The 27,467-nt window shown below is 45.7% G+C and overlaps 2 protein-coding genes across 2 annotated transcripts in view; both read right to left on the reverse strand.

Moving 5' to 3' along the window:
• Positions 1-964: 964 nt before the first annotated feature.
• On the reverse strand, positions 965-8,001 carry LOC100945235 (translational activator of cytochrome c oxidase 1). Its single transcript, XM_003786208.3, has 5 exons — positions 7,542-8,001; positions 5,948-6,054; positions 3,848-3,975; positions 2,129-2,306; positions 965-1,533 (listed from the first exon to the last, which is right to left on the reverse strand). The coding sequence occupies exons 1-5, from the start codon at positions 7,819-7,821 to the stop codon at positions 1,333-1,335; spliced, it is 894 nt and encodes a 297-aa protein (XP_003786256.1). The 5' UTR covers positions 7,822-8,001; the 3' UTR covers positions 965-1,332.
• An 11,819-nt stretch (positions 8,002-19,820) lies between these two features.
• Positions 19,821-27,467, reverse strand: part of DCAF7 (DDB1 and CUL4 associated factor 7) — a 32,747-nt gene continuing 25,100 nt past the window's right edge. The window contains exons 5-7 of the mRNA XM_003786209.3: positions 24,020-24,229; positions 22,956-23,073; positions 19,821-20,517 (exon numbers count right to left, since the gene is read on the reverse strand). Of these exons, the coding sequence (XP_003786257.1) occupies positions 20,345-20,517; positions 22,956-23,073; positions 24,020-24,229 (501 nt within the window). The 3' untranslated portion in view covers positions 19,821-20,344. The remainder of the gene's footprint in view (positions 20,518-22,955; positions 23,074-24,019; positions 24,230-27,467) is intronic.

Consider the following 27,467-nt stretch of genomic DNA (forward strand, 5'->3'; position numbering starts at 1 on the left):
AGTTCATTTCTATCCTTAGTTACCTGAGGTTCCATTAGGAAAATTACTCTGAACTCTGGACAGGCTTAAACAACTTGTAAGGAGGTCGATAACAGGGATCAAAATACTATTCCAGGCCTGACATTCTTGACAGGCTCTAGCTCAGGGCATTGGCACTCTTGGCCTCTCTAAACCCAGAAGTGACTATTAGGAACAAAAGCTACCAACACCCCTAATCTCCCACCTGGGCAGACTTCTGACTGAGCTCTTTAGTCTTCCTTCTGTTCTATTTCCTCTCTATTTCCCAGTGCCCCACCATTTGGCATTGGGGATAAAAAGGAGCCAGGGTTGAACATTCTAAGAACTAGCCTGGTGAAGTTTTTTCTGAGAGCAGCCCAATCTGCTCATTAGTCCAATCTCAGAACAAACAGGGGCCTAGGCAAAGCAGGGTCTGGGGAGTCCCTTATCACTGGCACTTGATTTCCTCCTGGGCTAGAGCCTTAAGGCCTCCGGTGGAAGGGTACAGAGGTCACACAAAGAGACCAAAGAGTACCTAAATACAGCTACATTTCTATAGCCATCAAAAAATTACACAGGGTGGCACCTGTAGCCCAGTCAGCAGGGTGCTGGCCACATACACCTAGGGTGGCAAGTTTGAACCCAGCCCAACAATGACAACTGTAATCAAAAAATAGCTGGGCGTTGTGGAAGGCACCTGTAGTCCCAGCTACTTGGGAGGCTGAGGCAAGAGAACAGTGTAAACCCAAAAGTTTGAGGTTGCTGTGAACTGTGATGCCACTGTACTCTACCCAGGGCGACAGCTTGAGACTGTCTCCAAAAAAAAAAAAAAAAAAAAAAAATTAAACAAAGGTCCTGGGATTAGAGTAGTTCACTAGGGCCTAGGGACTTGAAAGTTAGTCCAGAGGGTCTCAACAATTGGACAAAAACTCAGGAAAACCCAAGAGCCACATAATAGCAATGCAGCAACCCAAATCAATCACTGTTGTTATTTAAGAGCAGTTTCTAGCACAAAGGGCCTCATGGCACTTACAGTGTCCACAAGGGCCAAATACCTTGAGACCACATTCTGACCAGGTAGGTGGCTATACTTTACATTCAGAAAAGTGTTAGGAGACTCATCCAGAAGGGCTATCAGACACCAGCAGAGCTGACAAAGGGGTCCCATGGAAGTATGGGGTTCCCTTGGCCTCAAGAATGCAAGTCTTAGCCTTAGGCCTCCTGTCCTGCCAGGCAAGCCCCTTCTGCTTTACTCTCAGAGATGGCTGCAGAAGCCTGTGATCTGGAATGGGCTGCCACTTGCCTAGGAGGAAGCTACAGGAACACTTGACCTTGTTACTCAATGTTGTCATAGACGTGGATCACATCCTCATGGTTGCTGAGAAGCTGGATGAGATGAGCAGCCTGCTCCAGGTCAGGGTCAGCCAGCTGCACCTTTGAGTTGGGAATGAACTCTAGTGTACAGGACACAGAACACAGGCCCAAAGAGTCCAGCTTCTTCCTCACTTGATGCAGTGAAGAAACATCACAAATAAACTAGGGATAAAGGAAAACCAGAAGCTAAGGAGCCAGAAGGTAATAAGGCAAAGGCAGACAGAACTTTGCAAAGTCCTAACTGTAAAAACTACCATAATGTATCACTGGCAGGTGCATATTTTCAATGTTTTTGTTTTGTTTCGTTTTGTTTTTTGAGACAGAGTCTCACTATGTTGCCCTGGGTAGAGTGCCACAGCATCACAGCTCACAGCATCCTCAAACTCTTGGGCTTAAGCAATTCTCTTGCTTTAGCCTCCCAAGTAGCACCCACCAAAATGTCCAGTTATTTTTTTGTTACAGTTGTCATTGTTGATTTTAGCTGGCCCAGGCCAGATTCAAACCCACCAGCCTCGTTGTATGTGGCCGCTGAGCTACAGGCGCCATCTGATATTTTCAATGTTTTGAATCTTTCTTGTAGTACTCAGTAGAGTAGGCCCTATTCAGTATTCACTTAATAAATGTTTGTGCACTATGTCAACTCTTTGTTTCACCTGTATCTTGGGGTGCAGGAAGGAAGAAATCAAGACAAGGATGACTTCAGGCATCTATTAGGGACCTCTTAGAAGCCCACCAAATACAATGTCTTCGTACTTACTTTGAAAATATTCTTTTCTTCTTCATCTTCGGTTTCCTTGACATCCTCAGCTCCTGCTTCAATTGCCAGCTCTAGGGCACGCTCTAGGTTCACAGTTTTCTTCTCTTTGTCCTCCACTCCAACCACAATCACCCCCTTTTTGTCAAAGGAGTGACGAGCTCCTTCAGTCATCACTCCCCTGACAGGGAAGGAAATGGGCTGGAATGAGTGAATGCCTTTAGACAATCAGCCTCCAGAAGGCACAGCAGTCTAATGATAATGTCTTTCCCACCCAGCCTTGGAGTACACACAAACATGGAGTGGCTCTCTTCCCAAAGGGAAGATACAGTTGTCGCTGAGTAGGGGAACAGTCCAAAAATAACTCCATCCTCTATTTTCTGCCCTGTGTGGAGTTTGGAGAATGCAAAGACTATGTTCATTATTTCCTGTGCCATTGAGACTCCAGTCCCAGAAGAACATTTTAAGACCTGGGCATTATGTGGCTAAAGATCAGATAATGGGACAAAGATCCCTTCCTACACCTGACAAACAAGTTCTTCAGATTCTGCACAGTATAGAACACTTTAAGGGGAAATCAATTCACTAATTGGATATTGCTAAGGAAGAAATGTGCTTAAAACCCAAAACACAGCTAGGCACAGTGACTCATGCCTGTAATCCCAGTACTTTAGGAAGTCACAGTGGGAGGACTACTTAAGGCCAGGAATTCGAGGCTCAAGGCCTGTGGCTCAAGAGGCTAAGGCGCCAGCCACATACACCTAAGGTGGCGGGTTCGTATCCCCAGCCTGGGCCCGCCAAACAACAATGATGGCTGCAACCAAAAAATGGCCAGGATGTTGTAGCGGGCGCCTGTAGTCCCAGCTACTTGGGAGGCTGAGGCAGGAGACTCGGTTGAGCCCAGGAGTTGGAGGTTGCTGTGAGCTGTGACACCATAGCACTCTACCCAGGGTAAAGCTTGAGACTACTCAAAAAAAAAAGCTCGGCACCTTTAGCTCAGCAACTAGGACACCAGCCACATACACCAGAGCTGGCCAGTTCAAACCCAGCCTGGACCTGCCAAACAACGACAATTACAACAAAAAAATATTCAGGCGTTGTGGCAGGCACCTGTAGTCCTAGCTACTTGGAAGGCTGAGGCAAGAGAATGGGTTAAGCCTAAGAGTTGGAGGTTGCTGTGAACTGTGACTCAACGGCACTCTACCAAGGGGAACATACTAACACTGTCTCAAAAAAGAAAAGACAACTATGATGCAGCCATAATAATTAAAAAATAAAATTTTGGGCTCGGCACCTATGGCTCAACCGGCTAAGGCGCCAGCCACGTGCACCTAAGGTGGCGGGTTCGAATCCCCAGCCCGGACCCGCCAAACAACAGTGACGGCTGCAACTAAAAAACGGCTGGGCGTTGTGGCGGGTGCCTGTGGTCCCAGCTACTTGGGAGGCTGAGGCAGGAGACTCGCTTGAGCCCAGGAGTTGGAGGTTGCTGTGAGCTATAATGCCACGGCACTCTACCCAGGGGGACAGCTTGAGGCTCTGTCTCAAAAAAATAAAATAAAATAAAATAAAATTTTGCAAAAAACAAACTAATCCCCAGCCCCTGCCTACCCCCACCCTCCAAAAAACCTAGAAATACCACCAGGGATCAATAGTTCTTGCCTTGCACAGAATTGGAACTCAAAGACCCTGTCCCCTTCCACACCCTCCTAGACACACACTTACCCATTTTTGTTCAGGATATGTCTAAGGTCTGACTGACACTTGGAGCTACTGTTAGACAACGCCTCAATGAGCAGAGAAGAGCCGCCAGGGCCTCGACCCTCATACAGCAAATACATGTCTTTAGTTTTCTAAAATAAACAACACAAGGACACTTTCATGTTTCCCAATCCTTTCCCACATGTCAGCCCAGAACCACAGGTACCACAAAGCTGATTCTATGGGATGGGCTGTCTAGGCTACATCTTGAAATTTTGTGTCTTTACTTTTAGTCCCCACCCTCTGAGAAGAAACCCTTGGGACCAACTTTTGAGGTACTACAAGTACCACCACCTCATGAAAAGGAGTCTATTATTTTATTTGTTTTTGAGACACAGTCTCAAGCTGTCACTCTGTAGAGTACCGTGGCATCATAGCTCACAACAACCTCCAACTCATCCTTGTCTCAGTTTTTCTATTTTTAGTAGAGATGGGGGTCTCACTTTTGCTCAGGCTGATCTCAAACTTGTGAGCTCAAGCAATCCACCCACCTCGGCCTCTCACAGTGCTAGGATTACAGGCATGAGCCACCCCGCCCCACCAAGAAGGGAGTCTATTTGCCTAGTCATTGACCCATCAATCAGTCATCTCCCAGCTTTGCTTCCTCTCCTGCCCCCATAATCCACATTTCACCCCTAGGCACTCCCTCCAATGCTCCTAACTTGGGTTGCTGAGTACTGCTATAATAATTACACACCTAGGCCTTGTCAAAAAGTTGCCCAAAATAGCATGGTCTCAAGATTCAAGCAATCCACCAATTTCATCTGGACCTTCTACATCTCTTCTCATCTGCTGGCCCTATCTCTGATTTTCATCACCCTCCCCAAGCACCTTGCCCTGCACTCTTCCAGGAACTCTCAACCAATGACTTCTCCCTTCCCCTTTCACAAAGAACATAAAGGGCCACCAGGTGGGGGAAAAAATTCTCTATCTCTACCACCTCGTCTACACCATGACTGTAATATTCAGATGAAGGCAGTACTGGAAGTACCACTCCTACTTGAAAGGGAGTCTATTTGCCTAGTCCTTGATCCATCAATCAGTCATTTGTATAATGGTTAGAACACAGGCTCTCAAGTCTGTCACTTTCTTTGTGATTATTCAAGTCACCTAATCTTTCTGTGCCTCAAGTGTTTAAGGTTGTTTTGAGGATTCAGTGAGATAACTCATGCAGAGTTATTATCAAAGTGTTTGGCCTGCAGTAAACACTCAATACCTATTAGCTATTAAGACAATTATTATTTCCTCAGTTCCTTCTTACTTGTCCCAGAGGAAAGGTGTCCCCTCACCTGAGCCCTACATCCCTGTTCCTCCCACTATCACTATTACACATCCTCTCCCTTTCTACTGGCTTTTCTCTCTTAGGACATATACAGCTGAAAAAGAAAAACAAACCCTTCCTCACCCTAACTTCAGAGCCTCCCCTACACTGTACCCTTCTTTCTATCTCATCTCACAACTCAGCTAGGCAGCCCGAACTTGTATGGTTCCATACATTGTGCATCCTATTCCTAATTATGCTCCTACAACCAATGGCCATGAACAGGGAGCCCCCAGAAGCCTCTGGATTGAGGGCTGCAACCAAATTGCTACCCTTCTCTCTGAAAATTTAAGGAGTTGTTTGGCTCCCAGACATGAACCCTGTTGGGGGCTGTGACCAATAAAAAGCATGTCACAATCAGTGTAACCTGGTTTCTTGTCCCCTCAATGAATCCCCAACAATAAAAATAAATAAATAGGTTTGGCGCCTGTGGCTCAAGTGGCTAAGGCACCAGCCACATATACCTAAGGTGGCAGGTTCAAATCCAGCCCAGGCCCACCAGACAACAATGATGGCTGCAACCAAAAAATAGCCAGGCATTGTGGCAGGGGCCTGTGGTCCCAGCTACTTGGGAGACTGAGGCAAGAGACTCGCGTGAGCCCAGGAATTGGAGGTTGCTGTGAGCTGTGATGCCACGGCACTCTACCCAGGGGGACAGCTTGAGGCTCTGTCTCAAAAAATAAAATAAAATAAAATAAAATAATAAAAATAAATAAATAAAAAGCATGTCAAACAGAACACACCTCCATTTTCAGTGCTGCCTCAATTGTTGACTTGGGCATGTGCTTGCTGCGACACACCTCTAAAATGTTTGCCAGGTTGCTGTTGAGCTCAGGGTTGGGTCCTCCCTCTGCGAAAAAAAGAAGAGTGAGTGAAGACATCTCATTACAGCATGAGAGAAAAAAGGGATTTACAGCACCCCCACTCACCCACACTGAATCAATGGCAAGTCACCACTTAGCTCTTAGATGAGAACATTTTATCCAGTGTTTAAATAGGATAGAGAGAAGTATTTTGGAAGAAAAGTTTCTAATTCACCCTGTCTTTAGGGACAGTTATTCTGCTGCTTCAGTGAACTACACTTTGTGTCAAATGAAGAGGTAAGGGACATAGATGGCAACAATATCTCTGGGACTTATTAATATCCCTTGTTCTTACTCTGCTATTTTGTGCATAGTACTGAAATGCTTACATGAAAATGTAATCATGCTCACTGTCTCTGAGGGCAAGGGCTATATCTCATCATCTTTGTATTACCAGTGTTCAGCACAAAATAAACACTCAATAGTGTTAGTTGAACTGAATATCAAGAATTTAGAGGAGGGCCAGCTGGGTGTGGTGGCTGACACCTGTAATCCCAGCCAAGGCCAGTGGATTGCCTGAGCTGTCGGGTTTGAGATCAGCCTGAGCAAGAGTGAGACCCCCATTTCTAAAAATAGCCAGGCATTGTGGCCTGAGTCCGCAGTCGCAGCTACTTGGGAGGCTGAGGCAAGAGGCAAGAGAATCACTTGAGCAAGAGTTTGAGGTTGCTGTGAGCTGCAACACCACAGCACTGCATCGAGGGTGACAAGGTAAGACTCTGTCTCAAAAAAAAAAAGGAATTTAGAAGAAAAAGAAGCAAAGAGAAAATACCAAGCATAAATTGCAAACGTACATTAATTGAGTGCCTATCACGTGCCATAAACTACCTCAAGGTGGGTGTTACCCCTGCTTTACAGAAAGGCTGAAACTCAACAAAGTTAAGCCACTTGCTCAAGGTCATAAGTTAGTGACAGAAACCAAGTCTTTCAAACTGCAAAATCCATACTTTTTATGGGATTTTTTCTCTTTTCCTACAGGTGACTTTTACTAAGTAGGAAAAAAGCCCTTTTCGGATGGTTACACAACTGAGAAAAGATATGGTTGCAAACCCATTTATCAAAGACATGTGTCTCAGGAAACTCTAATGAGTCAAACCGAGGTCTAGGCAAGTAATAGCTTTATTCAATGCCCCTGCCACAGCCTTTAAGTTATTAGAGGCAACTTCAGAGGATTAGTTTGTCTCTTCAGGAGAGACACGCGTCTGACTTGGCTCTGTGGATTTGTTTCTATTAAGTAACTATCAAACTAGGAAGAAATCACTTTTACCGCCTTATCTTCTCCGGAGCAGCTCCCTCTCTGACAAGCCGGGAGACGCCCAACGTCTGGAAAGCCTGTGTGGTGTTCTGAGGGTTATGAGGTGGGCAACGGTGAGAAATGGGGAAGGAAAGAAAATGGCCCAGTTCCAGGAGGCGAGCAAGGCCTTGGGCAAGGTGAAGGCAGCGGCAGCCGTCGGTGGGTGACGTGTCAGGTTCTCACCTTTAACCGCGAGGCGGATGTTCAAACAGAGTTTGGAGAAGATGCGACTCCTTTCGGCGTCTTTGGGTCCCTTGATGTGCCTAACTTTGGACCACTTGTTGTGCCCGGCTGGAGCCACTACGGTGAGGTGCAGCGTCCTGCTTGGAACCGGACCCCAACTCGGGGGGTTGGGCTGGGAGGGCGCCTGGGAGCACCGAGGAGCCGTCTGGATCCTGGGGCATTGTGCCCCCAGGCATCGGGCAGCTGCCCTGCGCAGGCTGGCGGCGGCCCAAACAGCCATTGGCTCCGACCCTGGACGGGAAGGAAGCTGCAAACAGCAGCAGCCAAGGTCAGCCCGCCTAATCTGACGCCGGAACAAGCAAGTCAGGACCCCGCGGCTGCCTGTGCCTGTCACCCGAGACCCAAACAATTAGGCCTTCGCGAGCTGACCTACCCGCGAATGACCCCGGCCCCGTCCCGGTAGCAGCCGGGCGTGGGGGCCTTTAATGGCGTAGCACACTTCCTTGCTTGGGTTCGTTCTAAAAACTCGTCCCCACCGCCCGCAAAGTTCGTTCCGCGGCTTCAGGGGATTCGCTCCCGTCTTGCCCTTGCGCACAGCGAGACCGAGAAGGAGTGACCTGGAACCCTCCCACTTGCCTAGGGAGAGCGGGACCTTTCCATCATGATCTAGTAGATACACACCTGAGTTATGAAACTGTTTTTTGCTTCCAAATTGCTGTCTAAATCTGAGCGGACCCAGAATGAAAAATATTTTGTGTTGCAAAGGAATGTGTACTTCAGCTGCCTCTTGTTACAGATAAATAAACAGCTGCCAGAGAAGTGATTTGCCCAATCATTTAATCTCTGTGAACTTATTTCCTATCTATAAACAAAGATGTTACGGCTCGGCGCCCGTAGCACAGTGGTTAGGGCTCCAGCCGCATACCCTGAGAGTGGCAGGTTTGAACCTGGCCCTAGCCAGCTGAACAACTGCAAAAGAAAAAAAATAGCCGGGCATTGTGGCAGGTGCATGTAGTCCCAGCTACTCGGGAGGCTGAAGCAAGAGAATCCCTTAAGCCCAGGAGTTTGAGGTTGCTGTGAGCTGTGACGCTACAGTACTCTACCGAGGGTGACATAGTGAGACTTACTACTTGTTTCACCAATATAAGAAGGTTGAAAATACAAAACAAGGCCTCGGAGTTTCAAGAATAAAATCTTATGCAAATTGACGTGGTGATGATAGTGGTTAAACCCCTAAATGCAAGAGATGACTTTGGGACAGATTCATGTGAATTTCAGGCCATTGGGAGAGGGAGAATGATCAGATGAACTTTTTGAAACCAACCCCTCCTGTTCATTTTCCCTCTGCTCTCCTGAAGGAGAAAAATGAGGCCATTGGAAGACGGAAAAGAAAGAAGTGACAGCTGCTTTAAAAAATCTTTGAATTAGCTCCCATTCTGGTGAGATTAAGCCCAAAGGGCTTGGTGTGTTAGGCAGAGAAGTAAGACCAGTAGATGAAGCTTAACCTTGTGCCCTAACTGGGTGGGTGCAAACCCTAGTTGCTCCATTTATCAGTGTAACCTTAGGCTTTGCTTTGCTCCCTCACCTGTAGGGTGGCCTTGTGAGGATTAAATGGGATAATGGATACAAACCACATGGGCATAGGTTTTATGTTTTCTATTATAGAAGAATCTCCATCATCTCCAATCTACTATTCACCTTCCAGTCTCAAGTCCTGATACTACACTTTTTTTTTTTTTTGAGACAGAGCCTCAAGCTGTTGCCCTGGGTAGAGTGCTATGACATCACAGCTCACAGCAACCTCCAACTCCTGGACTCAAGCGATTTCCTGCCTCCGCCTCCCAAGTAGCTGGGACCACAGGCGCCTGCCACAATGTCCCGCTATTTTTTGGTTGTAGCCTTCATTGTTTTTTGGCAGGGCCAGGCTGGATTCAAACCTACCAGCTCAGTTGTTTGTGGCTGGCGCCTTAACCACTTGAGCCACAGGCACCAAGCCTGATGCTACACTTTCTATAGGAGAGAATTACTCTCTGCACCCTGAGTACAAGCTCTATCATCATTTGCTTCTCTGTTTGTCCTTCCTTGTTTCACTGGTGAAGTCTTTATAATGCTTCAAGACCCAGTTCAGCTGTCATCCCCTCAGTGGAAACTTCTTACAGACTCACTGTTGAATATTTAGCTGTAATGAATAGTTCACATATGATTTTTTTATTGTTTATTATCCAAGCTACTCGATGATGAGCCCAGAACTTTCCTCCTTGTACTCTGCAAATTAGAAACACCAGATTGCAGGGCGGCACCTGTGGCTCAGTGGGTAGGGCGCCAGCCCCATATACCAAGAGTGACGGTTTGAACCCAGCGTCGACCAAACTGCCACAAAAAACAGTCGGGCATTGTGGCGGGTGCCTGTAGTCCCAGCTACTCTGGAGGCTGAGGCAAGAGAACTGCCTAAACCCAGGAGTTGGAGGTTGCTGTGAGCTGTGACACCAGGGCACTCTACCGAGGGCAATAGTGAGACTCTGTCTCTAAAAAAAAAAAAAGAAAAAAAGGAAATACCAGGTTGCTCCTAGTAGTTCTCTTAATTTCTGTAGTAAGCATGAAACTGTGCCGTTGATGGCCTGTTTCATGTCATTTCACTTGGATAATTTATGGTTTTCCTTTAAGATTCATTTCCCACCAGAGGGAAAACATCTCTAAATTCTCCCATTTGGGCTCAGGCACCCTTCTCTGTGATCACCTAACTCTTCATATCTGCTTGTACCTTAGCAGTTACCTCTTTTATATCAAAATGTTATGCCACAACAGAACAGAGCTCTTCCAGAGCAGGACTGTACTTCCTGTGTAGTTCTTGTGTTTTTCTAAATGACAGCTTTATAGATATATTTCACATATCATACAGGCCACCAGTTTAAAGTATACACTGGTTTTTAGAATATTCAGAGTTGTGCAGCCATCACCACAGTCGATTTCACATGTTCATCATCCCCCAAAGAAGCCCTGTACCTCTTAGCAGTCACTCCCCATTTTCCCCCAATTCCCACCAAAGCCCTAACCTCAGTCAAGGACTTTTCTTATGAAGGAATCGTACACTACAGGGTCCTTTGTGACGGATTTCTTTCACTTAGCATAATGTTTTCAGGATTCTTCCATTTCGTAGCCTATATCCATATTTCATTCATTTTTATTGCCAAATAATATCCCCTTGTATGAATATACCACATTTTATTTATCCATTCATCAGTTGGGCATTTGTTTCCATCTTCTACTTACGAACAATAATGCTATGTGCATGTTGTTGTGTGGACATGTTTTCACTTGCCTTGCGTATATACCTAAGAGTGGAATTGCTGAGTCATATATACTCAGTGTGTTAACCTTTTAAGAAATGGATAGATGTCTTCCAAAATGGTTGCTTCATTTTACAGTCCCACCAGCAATGTATGACGATTCATTTTCTCCACATCACCACTGAATCTGTTTGTACTTTTTTTTTTTTTTTTGAGACAGAGTCTCACTATGTCACCCTGGGTAGAGTGCCGTGGCATGGGCTCAAGGAATTCTCTTGCCTCAGCCTCCCTTGGAGCTGGGACTATAGGTGCCCACCACAACGCCTGGCTATGTGTGTACTTTTTTTAATTATTAAATCATAGCTGTGTACATTAATGCAATCGTGGGGTACAATGTGCTAGTTTTACACACAGTCTGAAATGCTTTCATCAAACTGGTCAACATAGCCTTCATGGCATTTTCTTAGTTATTGTGTTAAGACATTTATATTCTACACCCAGTAAATTTCACATGTACCCTTGTAAGATGCACTGTAGGTGTGGTCCCACCAACTACTCTCCCCCCACCCATCCTCCCCCATCCCCTGTGTGCACTTTTTTAAGAAACAGGGTCTGATTATGTCATCCAGGCTGATCAAATTCCTATTCTCAAGTGACCCTCCTACATCAGCCTCCTGTCCAGGCGTGTTGCCACCACACCTAGCTTAAATTTATTATCTGTTTTTGACTACAGCTATCTTAGTGGGTAAGAAGTGGCATCTGAATGTCACTTTGATTGTATTTTCCTCTAAATAACTTATAATGTTAAACATCTTTTCATGTGCTTACTAGCCATTTTTATGACGTATTATTTCTTGTAACTTAAAAATACATTTTGAGTAGGAAAAAGCAGATTAATGGGACTTTTTATCACAAATAAGTATAAAGGCCCAAACAAGGTTTAAGATTACTTTAGTCTGGCTCGGCGCCTATAGCTCAACCGGCTAAGGCGCCAGCCACGTACACCTAAGGTGGCGGGTTCGAATCCCCAGCCCGGACCCGCCAAACAACAATGACGGCTGCAACCAAAAAATAGCCAGGCGTTGTGGCGGGCGCCTGTGGTCCCAGCTACTTGGGGGGCGGAGGCAGGAGACTCGCTTGAGCCCAGGAGTTGGAGGTTGCTGTGAGCTGTAATGCCACGGCACTCTACTCAGGGGGACAGCTTGAGGCTCTGTCTCAAAAAAAAAAAAAAAAAAAGATTACTTTAGTCTAATCAGCCTAAGCCCACCAGGGGCAAAACTATGATCCAACAAATTGGCTCATTGCAACAAGGGAGATTGCCCACCAGAGGAACAGGAAGGTGTCTCACCAAAGGAAAAGATGATCATAGGTGAAATTTAAATGAGTTCGATAGGTTCAAAGGAACCTAGGGAAAAGAGGATGAACATCAGCTCAGGATCGCAAAAGTGGACTCAGAGAATTAGTTTCCTTGGAAATACAAAGTTAAGATAAATGTGGAATATTGTGTTCAGAATCCCTTGCTTTGAAGCTCTATACCTGGGTTGGAAATCGAGGCATGTCAAAGTGACTTAGCACCTTTAAGCAAGACTGTAAGACTTCATTTTTAGATATAATTTCATACAGCAATCTTTGTCAGCCTGTGATTTTGGAGAACAAAGTTTCTCAGTAAATTAAAAAGATAATCACTCAGGCCAGGTGCCGTGGTTCACACCTGTAATCCTAGGATTCTGGGAGGCCAAAACAGGTGGATTGCTTAAGCTCAGGAGTTTGAGACCAGCCTTAACAAGAGTGAGACCCACCTCTACTAAAAATAGAAAACTAGCCGGGTGCCATGGTGGGCATCTGTAGTCCTAGCTACTCAGGAGGCTGAGGCAGAAGGATTGCTAAAGCCTACGAGTTTGAGGTTATGGTCCTACTATGACACCATGGCGCTCTACCCATGGCAAGAATGAGACTTTGTTTCAAAAAAAAAAAAGTTATGACACTTTATCTTGTAGTATGTGCTTGGAAGAAATATATCCTGTTAACAGTGCAGCTGGTTTTATCTGTGTCTCTTAATATGTGGTAAGTAGCACTGTAGATTTTTTTTTTTTGAGATACAGAGTCTCACTTTGTCGCCCTCAGTAGAGTGCCATAGTGTCACAGCTCACAGCAACCTCCAGCTCTTGGGCTTAGGCTATTTTCTTGCCTCAGCCTCCCAAATAGCTGGGACTACAGGCGCCTGCCACAACGCCCGGCTATATTTTGTTGCAGTTTTGGCCGGGGCCAAGTTTGAACTTGCCACCCTGGGTATATGGGGCCAGTGCCCTACTCACTGAACCACAGGCACCGTCTGCAAGGCAGATTTTTACTTTCTCAGCTTAAGCTAATACTTTCTCAAGATAAATTCACAGGTGATGGAACCATCTCTAAAGGACTGGTTATCAGGATCATTAAAATCACTTAACTAATGAGCCTTGGAAGCTAAAGACTGGCTGAAGGTTTCATCAGATTAGGTTTGAAGGTATTGTGAAATAGCTCTGATGAATGAGATGACACTGGTTATTTTCCAGATATTTTGCCAATTCAGTGGTGCAGCCAAGACATCACCACTTGATTTCCTCATCGAGGGTACACAGGAAGACTCTATTTCTTGACCTTCCTTGCTATTAGATTGGAACCAGATGACTAGGTTTGGTGGCCAGGGGAAGAGGTAAAGAAGCAATCTCCAGACCTATCCTGAAAAAAATCTATCTATTCCCCTCCAAAGCAACCTGGAGGTCACATGTTCTAGATAATGTAGCTGTTGGAGGACGGATGATCAACTTCCAAAGGACTTTGTGTACAATAAACTTTCTTAGTGCTCAGTTTCTGAGATTTGGGGTTATTATCATAGCCTATTGACATATAGTGTTACTCTGCCAGCTTTGTCCTTAAAAACCAGAGAGCAGGAATCATCTGTTTCCTATAAAATACACATTGTTATGCCATATAGCACAGTTCCAAAAGAGCCAGCAGGGGCTCATAAAGTTTAAATTCTTCTCTTCACAATCCACTGCCACCCAGCTCGTGTCCAGTGACACAATGGCATCGCTTACTGAATACTGGCTCACTGAACCAGTTACAGTTTGCCTTTCTGCCCTTCCCTTAAAGTTGCCCAACATGGGTAAAAATAAATGGGAGTATTTCATCCAGGATGCATGGCGTCTGCATGGCAGTGAGACAGGAACTCCTTCCCAGCCTACCATGATGGGGTATGGGTTTGGGAAACTAGCTTGAACCTGAAAATTCCTAATCAGGCACCAGAGCCTGGTCCAAGCCTTCCCTGGACCAGGGAACCAATGATCTGGAAGTCATTGTCTTCCTTCACAGCCAATAGATTACTGAATCCTGATTATTCCATCTTGTAAATTTCTTCACCTGTGCCCTGTCCTCTCCATCCCTGCTGCTACCACTGCTGCCTTAGTTCAGGCTTTTATTTATTTATTTATTTATTTATTGAGACAGAGCCTCAAGCTATCCCCCTGGGTAGAGTGCAGTGGCTTCATAGCTCACAGCAACCTCCAACTCCTGGGCTCAAGTGAGTCTCCTGCCTCCGCCTCCCAAGTAGCTGGGACCACAGGCGCCCGCCACAACACCTGGCTATTTTTTGGTTGCAGCCATCATTGTTGTTTGGTGGGTCTGGGCTGGATTCGAACCTGCCACCTTAGGTGTATGTGGCTGGCACCTTAGCCACTTGAGCCACAGGCGCCGAGCCAGTTCAGGCTTTTATTTTCTCAACCTTTAATAAGAGGTGACTTGACTTCCTGCTCCTGCCCCCGGCAGTTTCTTCGTTGCCTACTAAAATGTGATTCTGATGACTTTCCTCTGTGCAAATTTTCCAGTCTCGTACAGGACTGTAAGGTCTAAAATTTTTGCAAAGCACAGAAGACTCTCCTTGACCTGGTGCTTGCTTACCTCTCTAGCTATGATTCCCACCATTCATCATACAAAAACCCCACATCAACTTGGACTTCTCTAAACATGATCATACTCTTTCTTATCTCTATAGATTGCACATGGAAGTTTTCTTCGCCTCAAATGACATTCCCTCTTCCCTGAGAACTCTTAGCCTTAAAAACCCAGCCCAAGAGCTGGGCCCGGTGGCTCATGCCTATTATCCTAGCACTCTAGGAGGCCAAGGTGGGTGGACTGCCTAAGCTCACAGGTTTGGGACTAGCCTGAGCAAGAGTGAGACTCCATCTCTAGATATAGCCAGGTGTTGTGGTGGGAGCCTATAGTCACAGCTACTTGGGAAGCTGAGACAAGAAAATCACTTGAGCCCAAGAGTTTGAGGTTGCTGTGAGCTATGACGCCATGGCACTCTACCAAGGGTGACAAAGTGAGACTCTGTCTCAGAAAAAACAATAACAACAACAACAAAAAAACCCAGTTCAGTCATCCTAAAATGAGCCATCTGAGGGTCATGTCCCCAGGCACAGAGTAGGTACTCCATGTTTTGTTAACTGAATAACAAATGAATGACTGAACAGGAGATCAAAAGTAGTGAGTCAGATTTTCAGACAAGTGTGATCCCCTGCCATCATCTGGAACATGACCACAAGGACAAAAGGGGAAGAAGTAAATTCATCACAAAAAGAAATTCAATCTATACATGTTCAAGTTTTATTACAAAGTATGATGGGCAGAAAATACGGTACTTCTTATACAGGAGGCTGAAACAGAATGAAAGAGTGAAAATTAAGCTTAATGTCCTTAGGAAACAAGAAATGAAGCCATAGAAATAACACTCCACTTTCAGGTGCCCTTGAAGTAGACTTCAATGGAGATTCCCCATCATCATTTCACAGCACAGTGTTAAAATTTTATTACAAGCCCTGTGTACAGTAAGTCCTGTGAAAATAATATTTATAAAAGAAAAATGGTTACAGTACAGTTCTGCAAAGGGCAGCTTCCTTTCCACCTGAACATGGGATGCCACAAAACCTACAGTATAGAGGGAAAGTTTAAATATATAACAGGAAAGTAAATTCGGACACGCTAGGCTAAAGGACACAGAAGTGGATCAGTCAGAGCTTAACATTTCAGAGAGCAAGAAATCTCCATTTTTTTCTACATAGAGGTTTATACAATCATGCTACAAATTCACACTCAGGGTTGGAGGGAGGGAAAGTCACTGGCAAAAGAGGTCATAAAATACACAGGAACCAAAGTAAGTGATTCATACTTGACTAAAGCAGTTCAAAGCTTCAGCTAAACAATTTTCATAACACACTGTATACCACAATCAACCCAAGGTGAGAACATTTCTTTTAAATAGTAGGTATGACAAGTTTAAAGTCACTGAGTTGTTCCAGAGTGGGTGCCTGTAAGTTTTCCAGCTGTTACACAGACTGTCAACATCTTTCTTCTTGAGTTCAAACTTTCTTTAGCTTATTTGTGACTGGCTGGGTATACCAGTCCAAGCCTCTTGGAAAGGCACCTGCATGTTTCCATATTTAAAAGATGACATCCAGAAAATAGCCTGAGAGGACCTGGCCCATCCCATGTGGCCCCACATTTGACTTTGACCATTAGCAGCAGTGACGACTGTGGAAAGAGAGGGTATTGGGGGTGAGGTGGGTAAGACTCTGCAACATGAGACACTCTCAGGAGTGGACCCAGCCAGGGCCTGGTCCAGGGTTCACAGTGACTTTGCTCTGCTCAGCTGAGCTCTCAAGAAAACCCAACCTGAAAACCAACCATGATCCTCCTTCCTTGTCCTGGGGTACAGAGAGTAAATGGAAAGGCTCCCACTTCAATGGTCTCCCCGCCCCAGACCAGGCCCATATTCTCAAAGTGGAAAAAGTGGAGAGACAACAGTCCTGGGACGCCTTCCCATGTTTGGTAAACCCTGCAGCTCTTACACGTCCTTACAGCCTAGGAATCCAAGACCCAGGTTGCAGGAGGGAGAAAGTTCTACAGTGGAAAGGAAAGAGGAAGAGAAAAGGAAAAGAAGAGTAAAAAGGAAGAGTAAAAAGTCTGTGTGACTGTTTACAACCTCTGCTTTGGTTCGGTACAAACCTACAGCCAAGAAGAACCTAGTCTAGAATGATTATTGACTCCCAACAGCTGCAGGCTTTTGCTTTGAGCTGTCATCTTGTCCCCACAGGGACCTAGCATCACAGATGCCCCAGAAATGGTCTAGAAAGGCTGATCCAGGCTAAGGGCTTGGTCTCACACCACAACCATACAACAGTCTAAATGCTTCCCCACCTCAGACCTTCATGCCCATATCTCTTCCTTGGACCTAAGAAAACACTTACCATTAATTTTCTCCTGCATCTTCAATCTCCTAAAATTTCAGATATAACTATCATCAAAACTTCAAAGAATTCTGAATTCTTCTGTTTCTTCCTGAATCTTAGCTAGTTCTTTTTTTTTTTTTTTTTTGCAGTTTCTGGCCGGGGCTGGGTTTGAACCTGCCACCTCCAGCATATGGGGCCAGCACCCTACTCCTTTGAGCCACAGGTACTGCCCCAATCTTAGCTAGTTCTCTGAGAACGGATCCAGGTGCTGGTAAGAAGTTCTCACCTCATTATCAAGGATTTGTCCTTTTCAAGTTCTAACCTTGCAGTCTAAGCTCCTTCCTGAAGAAGCTCCAACTCTCCTTCATGTAAAAACTCAAGTCTTTGAATGACTTGGAGTCTTGCTCCAGCTCTAGGGTGGTAGAGACCTGAGTCCTCATTTATTCAGCACCTCCACTCTTCCTCAGACCAAGAAAGCACAGGCAGCTTTGGCTCAGCTTGCCAAGAGCAAAAGGGCCACCATGAGCTGAGCTAGAACTCTTCCTGGTGAAGTACGAGCACCTGCTCCTCTCTCATTCAGGGAGGGCAGATCTAGGGCCTTTCACTCAGTCTCACTGGCTGTCAACTTGAGAGCCTCAAAAAAATAACAGAGACTTGCTTTTGAAGTGACAACAGATCTGTGCTTAAGCAAGGCTGGCTAAGGGGCTTTCTAAATCCCGAGACTACAAAACTCCACTCCTCAGCCATAGGGCATCTGGCCTATGGTGTATAGGGAGGGTGAGACAGCTGCATCTTCAAAAGATTAGCAAACACAAGCATGTGTGTGTTTGCTTAGGGAGGTGAGGCCTCTACTCTGGGTCACAGGTGGGGTGTCAGGAGGAGGACTGCACTGCAGGGCTTAAGGAAGGATGACGACAGGGCTGGAGTCCACAAAGCAAGGGATAAGACCTCAAAAATTGATGTCCAGAGTAAAGAGCTATTTTCTCCAAATAGATTCTTGTTATTATTAACTAATTTTTTTCAAGTTGTTTTTGAGTTCTTGTTGACAGATATCAGACCAGGTCTAAGTGCAGATCAGGGGAAAAAATCTTAACTCAGAATTCAGTGGAGGTAAGCTGTGCCCCAGGAGGACCACCTCTTCTAGCTCTCCTACCTCCATTTCAGACCCTTCCCCACAGGAAGGAAATGATGGCCTCCTTGAGCAAGCAGCCACCAACTCAGCCTTACTGCCCTTGAGAGAAAGACCCAGTAACCATAATCAAACACAATGAAAAGCACAGGAGGGTTCTGACCAAGAACTACTCATTTTGTATCTCTAAATAATGTAGTACAAATCTGGTGGCAAAGGACCAGAGTGCACCTCAAGTACCTGGCCAGCCAAAAAGCCCCCTAATCAGAACCACAAAGTAAAAAGAATACCCGGACTACAAAAGGAGTCTTTCTCTTTGGGAGCAGTCCCTGTGTGGTAAAGCAAACAGCTATGACTTTTGCCATACAATTATACCTGCTTCTGAAAAGGAAGAGTTTAAGGGCCCAGAAGAATGAAGTTAACTGCTTTATTTCTCAAGCAGGTGGGAGCCTAAATGGGCAAAACCATCAGCTGTAAGGCCTGCTAATCTCCTAATCACAGATGAGCAATGTAGAGGGGTCTTAAAAATCTTCAGGCACCAGGCAGAGCATGACCAACCTGGCCGACTCTCCCCCAGAGCGTGTCCCAAATTCATCTGACACTGGAATCACACTCAAGCCACCTCCGTGGAACTCATTCATGTAACGGAAAGATGCCTGTAGCCTGTAAATCCAATACTGCTCAGACCCTCAACTGGGGACAGGAGGGGTTGATAGGTATAGGTGGGATTCTTAACTGGTTGACCGTGGGGTCTATGATTCTTTTTTTTTTTTTCTTGCAGTTTTTGGCCAGGGCCGAGTTTGAACCCGCCACCTCTGGTATACGGGGCTGGCGCCCTACTCCTTTGAGCCACAGGCGCCGCCCATGGGGTCTATGATTCTTTTTAACTATCTAGTCACTTGATGACCTGTGGTTGCCACAGCCAGTTAGTTCACCTTTCATGACAGCTGAAAGTCCCCACACACTCTATAGGTGTTGTTCGGGGTCAGAAGCACAGACTGTGCGCCTATCAGAGAGAACCCTCACCTCAGAGCACCCAAAAGAGTGGTCAATGTATCACCAGGCAGAGTAAACTCAATCAACGGAAATACCAAAATTTAGCTCAGAGATCACTCTTGCCTATCATTTTAACATGAAATGGAACAGCCTGGAGCTTATGTTTGGAGGAAAAAAACAGACTCTAAAACTGTGTACTAAAAATATGCTCTAAGTTCAGCTTCCTGAAACTATTCCCCTCAAGTCAAACACCCCAATCAGCCTGCTTGTCTCAGCTCTACCATGTTCCCGGTGGGTACCAGTGGGGCTGGAGAGTGGTACTTCAGGGTGTAACAGAAGGCTTCCTGTGCCTGACTGGGAGCCCAGAATGCCCTTGAAAAGAGCCAGGGTAAGAAAAGGTGTGATGAGTCAGTGGACTGCAGAGCACCAAGGTGGTTTGGGACTCCCGGTCAGGTAGGTAACTACTCAGGCAGTGACTCAAGAAGGCAAACTGCTCATGGGGTCAGGGACCCAGTACCAGCTCTAGGCACTGAGAGAAGAGAGGAAGGTACAAAGAGGGAGAACTATAAAACAAAGGAAGAAGCCAGGAAGAGTAAAATTCTTTTCATAAAAAAATTAGCCTGATAAAAAATATACAAAGTTGAAATTTGTTAAAGACACTGATACTAAGAGAAGAGACGACTTCAGATTGCTGTTTGTTCCCACATAAGTGCTAACACAGACATGGACGTGGACAAGACATGGGCTGCTGCCTTGGGCAGCAAACAGACGGAGACATCTGGGGCAGATGAGTACAAACACAGCCAGTGCTTAGACTGCTCATTAACATGACAACTGACAAACAAATATACAGAAATTTTTAATTGAGGAACCAAAGGAGAAGAAGAAAGGAGAGAAAATCTTAAAACTCAGCCCTGGGCTGAGGAGGCGCCACATAGCACTGAGTCCGGCACAGAGAGCAGTGGGGTGACTGGCCAGGAACTCCTAAAGCAGCTTCTGGTAACAGTGGGTGCAAAGCAACAAAAGACATACTGGCCACTGGAAACATGTTTCTTCTTACTTTGGGGATGGGGCAGAGGTGGGAAGCACACAAACCCCTGCCTGATGGGCACGGAGCCACTGACATTACACTCTGAGTATCTCCAGGCAGTTGTTGTAGCAGATGGCAATCCAGTCAGGCTGAGTCGATGCCCACTGCACATTGTTGATCTCTCCTTCGGCTGTGTAGGCCAAGATAGGGTCCTCGATGGCCCGGGGCATTTGCTGGATGTCCCAGATGAGAGCCTGATGGTCATCCGCTAGGGACAAAAAAAGCCAGCAAGCAAGGTCACCACTCAACCAATGGGGATAGTGATCCCTGCATTTGGGGAGCACATTAGAGGTCACACTGCTAAACTCTCTGTGAGGGAGGTTTTATTTCAAGATGAGGAAACCGACATTCAGAAATGCTAAGGCACTTGCTCTGAACCACACAGCTAAGCAGCTGGTGGGTGGCAGAGCCAGAACTCAAACCTAGGCCTTGATTCTAGATGTCCCTGGGCTCCATCCACTATACCAGAGTAAGGATGTCCAAATGGGACTTACCTCTAACTCTCATCTGATTTAGGCATAAGGAGAGGACATGTCATTTTCAGCCACTTAAAATAGTTGAGGGGCTAAAGATCCTTATCTGATAATTCAACATAATATGAACTTTTTTCTTGTTTTAGGGACATTTATGCTTCAACAAGGTATTGTATAGAACAGGCTGAGTATAATCCTAGCACTCTAGGAGGCCGAGGCCCCAGAGGATCTTGAGCTTAGGAGTTTGAGACCAGCCTGAGTAAGAGTGAGACCTGTGTCTACTAAAAATAGAAAAATTAGCCAGGTATTGTGGCATGTACCTATAGTCCGAGCTATTTGAGAGGCTGAGGCAGGGGGACTGCATGAACCCAGGAATTTGAGGTTGTTGTGAGCTAATCTGAGGCCATGTACTCTACCCTAGCTAACAGAGTAAAAGACTCTGTCTCCAATCCCCCCCCCCAAAAAAAACCCAATGACAATTGAGATAAGGTACTATGTGGACATGTGTTGTTAAAAGGCCATGGGAAACACTAGGAAGATGGTAACCACTTAAATACATGTATGTATGCACGAGAATGGTGGCAATGTAAAGATGGCAAAGGTATGTGTTATATTTACTTTACTCTAGTTCTTAAATAATCTGTAATGTGGTCATACTACCTTTTTATTTTTAAAGTGGGGTTTTACTCTGTCACCCAGGATAGCTGGAGTGCAGCAGTGAGACCATAGCTCACTGTAACCTCAAATACCTGGTTCAAGCAATCAGCCTCCCAAGCCTCTGGGACTATAGGCACAAGTCACCATGCCAAGCTGTGTGACTTTTACAATCAAAACCAATTATTTGTTTTTGAGAAAGGGTCTTGCTCTGTCCAGGCTGGAGTGCAGTGGCATTATCATGGCTCCCTGCAACCTCAAACTTCTGGGCTCAAGTGATCCTTCTGCCTCAGCCTCCCAAGTAGCTGGGATTATAGGATGGAACTATACACATACCACTACATACAGCTATTTTTTTTTTTAATTTTTGTGAGTCACTATGCTTGGTTAAGTTCTTAATTTATAAAAGCAAAAGACAACGACCTTCATAGCCACAGAGTTCTCTGATTTCCACTATGCATCTTGATGTGAAAGCTGGTCTTGGATACACAGGAATATGAATAAATTAAACCCTAATAGGCAAGGCTAACTGACAAAACTGGCTTCCTACCAAGGCCACATAACCTGGGCAAGGAGCACAGTCCCCTTCCCAGGAACGATCTGCATCAAGAAATCTGGGCAATTGCTTTCAACACTCAGCACCTCGAAAACACTAAGTTCCTTTCTCAATGTTCAACCAACCACAATACAGCAACAGCTCCTGCAATTGAAGGGACTCAGAACAGGTGCAACACCCAAAACAATGGCAAGCCAGGCAAAGGCAGCCAGCCAGCAGAAAATGGGCCTTCTCCTGGGCCAGTCCTGCTTTCCATGAACAATGGATGATACTTTCCTTTTTTCAAATTTCACTTCCTTTCCTCACTCCTGGAAAAAATAATGAAGGCAGCAGACCTCAATCTGAGGTAAAGAAGGTAGCAGTGAGCCCCCAGCTTCTCCTGGGCATGAGCTCAAACTAAGAAAATCTTCATTTCTTTCAAACAAATGTTCAAATGTCAGAAAACCACCAAACTACCTTGCTTTGGATCCATAATGAACAAGGTTCATTCTTTGGTCTGGGAAATGGTGAAATGAGAACTACAAGTCATACACCACTGGCCAGGCAAGGCTATCTGGGGCTCTTCAGAGCATCTAAAGCTCATGAAGTTACAGTAAGCCTGAAAGGCCTCAGGGAGATATCTATCTTGGCCATCCCAAAGATTCTCTTACAGCCAGAGATCTCTCCCTTCCCCACTTTACTGGATCTGTGTGCTTTGTGCCAACCTAGATTTCAAGGGACAGTATGAGACATAGGCCTATACTTGATACATGACATAAATAGTATATGGAAGCTGCTCCGATATCCACAGAAGGTATAACACTATCAGAAAATCTGGACTGTTTGTGCAGAGGCTCTAATTAGTTACTTTATGTAAATATCTCAAAACTGTCCTTGGAAAATAGTAAACATTACAATTCTAAGGAGCCAGGAGTGACAGATTCTCCACCCCTGGTCTCATTACTTTCTCCCTACTGTGGTTACCTGCAGTGCAGATGTGGCAAGATGAATGTGGGGCCCAAGCAATGCCATTGACACATGCTCGGTGGTTGTTTAACCTGGCGACAGGTGTGCAGGGAACTCGAACATCCAGAATCACAACCTGCAGAAATAACAAGTAGAAGGTCCAGGAGCTTCAGAGTTCAACAGAAACAACAAACAAACAAACAAAAAACAAACTAAAAACACTACGCACAAAAAACTTTTTAAGCGTAACTTTTTCATTTGTGGATTTAAAAAAATATTAGAGCAGGATTTCCTTAAGATAGAGGAAAAAGCAAACAAAGGACCTAAGTAGTTTATAGTCTATATCTTGAGCAACACCAGGCCTTTAGATTGATAGGGAAGGGGAGAAGCAGGAGTGGGCTATCTGAGCTTGGATAATCCACCCAGTCCTGGTAGGTGCGTGTGATAAGAATTCTGCACAACCCAGCTGAACAGAATGAGAACCCCACCACGGCAGAAGCCGAGGCCCTCGCTTTACCAAACCAAGTTAACTGCTGCATAGTCTCCAGCCATTGACACATGCTCAGTGTCACTATACTTTTCTGTAGTATCAAGTAAAAGATTACAGAGAGAGCTGCCATTTCCATGTCTGTTTGACAAAGCTGGGTGAATCTGTCAGACTACTGAAGGGGAAAATGGCCTGTTTTCTCACTCAGCATCAAGATTTGCTTTACTCTTTAGATACTGCTTTCCTTGCCTCCAATTCCAGCTCTCCAAGTATTAAAAGTTCTTAACACACAGTCCTTGTTCTAGATCAGGCCTTCTCAATCTTGGCACCACTAACATTTTAGGTAGGATAATACTTTTAGGGGGGCTGTACTGTGCATTACAGTTAGCAGCCTCCCTGGTCTCTACTCACTAGATGCCAGTTGCGCTCACTACCTGCTTCCAAGCCCTGAGTTATGAGAACCAAATGTCTCCAGATATTTCCAAAGATCCCCGGGGGGCAAAACGGCCACCAGTTGAGAACTACCCTTTTAGATGTACTAGACAGTGCTCAAGTTAAATGGCAGGGCCTATGTTAGCCAGAGCAGGACGCTCACCTCCATTCCATCCATGGCCATGGTAGCCAGGTAGTTAGGGTCTTGCTTGTTCCAGCATAGGCGAAGCAGTGGGTGATGCTGTGGGTCTTCATAAATGATGGTGCTGTGTTCTAGATGGCGGAGGTCAAACATCCGCACTGAGCCATCAGCGCCCACAGAGGCAAACATGTCCCTGCCACCACCGGCCCGGCTAAAAGCAATATCATAGACCTGTTGGTGAGTAAGAACCTTCGGTCAGATTCAGATCTGTTACCTCCTTTTCCCCAAATAGGGAAATCTGCCATGTCCAGTTCATCCAAATGCCAGGTCATGACACAGAAGCAGGTGAAGAAGGTAAAGCCCAAGCAGTGTCTGTGAATGCTGGAACCTGCAAGCTCTGTTGCAACCATCAGTGGTTCCCCAGAGAGTGAAGATCATTCTGCTACAGAAAGTGACTGGCTTCTTCTCACATTCCTGCCTCCAAGTCTTCTCCCTCCAACCCCTGTGATAAAATAAAAGGCGCATACCCTGCTGGCAAATAGAGCAGTGGCTATCTTCTGTCACACTACAAGAACGAGACATTTATTTCATGGGCCTTGGTAGCTTTCACTTGTGTGCAATCAGAGGTAGCTTCATGACCACATTAAGGCCAAGAGATCATCAGTCTAAGAGGTGGAAGCAGCCCCCCTGCTGCCACTCAATAGCAGCCAAGCGGATTCTACCATGAAACCTGGACCTGAGATTCATCTGCAAGAATCAATCATAGGGGGTGTGGGTATTCCTATGTCCACAAGTGGGTTTAGTAGCATTCTCTTGTCCTAGGACATGTTGCTTCTTCTTCTAATTGCTGGGTACCCATAAATGAATCAATTAGGGTTTGAATCATTGTTTCTTGCATTTATTACTCACTACAAACATTGTATAACACTAACGTCTATGAGGAAACAGAGGCAGAGAGCAATGGAGAGCTTTAGAGAAAAAGAGGGACAAAGAGACAGAGAGAACCAGAGTCAGGTAAGTAGAGAGCCAGATTAAAAACAGAAAAACAAAAGCCAAATTAAACCCATCTTCTGGGGTCAAGAATAATGATGACAGCTGACTTGTAGGGAGACTCAAATGGAACTTCTCAACTTCTCATTAAACATTGTAGCTTGCTGGGCCTAGTGGCTCACGCCTATAATCCTGGCACTCTGGGAGGCTAAGGTGGACAGACTGCTTGAGCTTATGAGACCAGCCTGAGCAAACTGAGACCCCAGGCTCTGCACCTGTAGCTCAGCGACTAGGGCACCAGCCACATACACCGGAGCTGGTGGGTTTGAATCCAGCCTGGGCCTGCCAAACAACAATAATAACTAGAACCAAAAAATAGCCAGGTGTTGTGGCGGGCACCTGTAGTCCCAGCTACTTGGGAGGCTGAGGCAAGAGAATCGCTTAAGCCCAAGAGTTTGAGGTTGCTATTACCTGTGACGCCATGGCACTCTACCAAGGTTGACATAGTGAGACTCTGTCTAAATAAATAAAGACTGAGACCTGATATCTACTAAAAATAAAAAGCTAGCCAGGCTTGGTGGCACACATGTGTAGTCCCAGCTACTTGGGAAGCTGAAGCAGGAGGATTGCTTGAGCCCAGGAGTTTGAGGTTGGCTGTGAGCTATGATGCCATATCACTCTAGCCTGGGGCAACAGAGTCAGATGCTGCCGCAAAAAATAAAATAAAATAAAATTCTGTAGCTCCAACCTTCTTGAGCAGGTGTCCTCAAACTATGGCCCACAGGCCACATGCGGCCCACCGGGTGTTTTTCCCGCCGCTGCCTGTCCTGCTTAGCAGCCGACTCCTCCCAGGGCTCACAGTCCGGCCCTCCAACAGTCTGAGGGACAGTGAACTGGCCCCCTGTTTAAAAAGTTTGAGGACTCCTGTTCTGGAGGTTCTATTTTCTGAGGCACACTGCCAAATGAGCTTCCAATTGTAGTCAACCTCATAAATTCCTTTTTCTCTGGCTGACTATGAAGAAATTATGCTTCTCTTTCTTTTCTTTTCTTTTTTTTTTTTTTTTGAGATAGTCTTAGTTTGTCACCTTCGGTAGAGTGCTGTAGCATCATAGCTTACAGCAACCTCAAACTCTTGGGCTAAAGCAATTCTCTGGCCTCAGCCACCTGAGTAGCTAAGACTATAGGCTCCCAACACAACCCCCTATTTTTAGAGACAAGGTCTCCCTCTGGCTCAGGCTGGTCTTCAACTTGTGAGCTCAGGTGATCCACCCATCTTGGCCTCTCAGAGTGCTAGGATTATAGGTGTGAGCCACTGTGCCTGGCCCTATGCTTCTCTTTCTGACAGGAATTAGAAGTGGTTCAAAAGGAACTGGGCCAGTCACCAGCAAGGAGGTCACCAGGCCTAGCACATCCAACAGATCAAGACTTTGTTAGTACTGTCCAACCCTTTAAGGCAGAGGCATATTTATCAGTATGTGTGTCCCACCATGCCGGGCTCTTGATAACTTTCAGGACAGAGATACCACAGGTGCCCACAATGAGCATGGCCAAGTGCGTAAAGCTCTCTAAGTTTTAAGTGACTGCTCCTTTCTTTGTGCTCTACCAGTGTGGTTCATCATAAATGAAGGGAAGGTGACAACTCCCAAACACAATTAAATCTTCTCTGCCAGGTAGCTACAAGAGCCTCCCACATGAGTCTTCTTAAAGAGACAGGTGGACTGAAAAAAAAAAAAAATCAAAGGTGCTAGGTGGTATGACTATTTCCCTAAAGCCACCATCCCCAGGTTCATTTGTTTCAAGGCCAGAGAACTAGTATAGGCTTGTTTGCTGTTAAGATCCATTCCTGGACCTCTCCCTGCTCTTCTCTGTATCACAAAGAGAGCTGATTCACACAGACTGAGTTTGGCAGGGTCCCAGCTCTGCTGGCTGCTTCTGACTGGTTCAGCCACGGGAGGCCCTGGTGGGAAACTGGATGGTGGGAGGCAGGGAGCAGTAAGGTATTTCTCCTCCCCTCTCTCTGTTCCCAGAAGCGTCTCAGTCAAGTAAATCCAGCCCCTGGGTTCCAGTAACCCTGCCTCCTCCCTTGGCCTCTCCAGCGCACAGGCAGTAGCAGTTTCCTACTGCTCCCATTCTCCAGACTACCTCACTGCTACTTATGTGGCTTCTCAGCTTTGCTATCCTCTTATAAGCAATCCCCCGGAGTAAATACTTAAGAGTAGTTCCTGCTTTCTGGGTTGGACCTCACAGAGAATAGCAGGTTAAATTATCACATAATTACAATGTAGCAACCTGTTCCACTTGATGCTAAGAGGATTTCCAAAAGTTCCTTACTGGTCCTCTCTGCAGGACAAACTCTTCATTTGACCCTTGGGGTTTAGCAGCAGTCAAGTCCAGAAGTCTTGCAACAGATCTTACCCTTAAAAGTATAGAAACCTCTAGTATAGAAGTACAGAAACAATCCCTTACTAAGAATGATAAC

The sequence above is a fragment of the Otolemur garnettii genome, unplaced genomic scaffold, assembly GCF_000181295.1.
Source record: "Otolemur garnettii isolate 467f Iridium unplaced genomic scaffold, OtoGar3 scaffold00018, whole genome shotgun sequence".
NCBI classification, from domain to species: Eukaryota; Metazoa; Chordata; class Mammalia; order Primates; family Galagidae; genus Otolemur; species Otolemur garnettii.

What these genes read in the sequence shown, in the direction of transcription:
- LOC100945235 (XM_003786208.3), bottom strand. Translation starts at nt 7,821, where the DNA reads ATGGCTGTTTGGGCCGCCGCCAGCCTGCGCAGGGCAGCTGCCCGATGC. An exon ending in AGGCAGCACTGAAAATGGAG is followed by an intron (nt 3,976 to 5,947) that starts GTGTGTTCTGTT and finishes TGTTTATTTTAG; the next exon opens with AAAACTAAAGACATGTATTT. An exon ending in CATATCCTGAACAAAAATGG is followed by an intron (nt 2,307 to 3,847) that starts GTAAGTGTGTGT and finishes CTTCCCTGTCAG; the next exon opens with GGGAGTGATGACTGAAGGAG.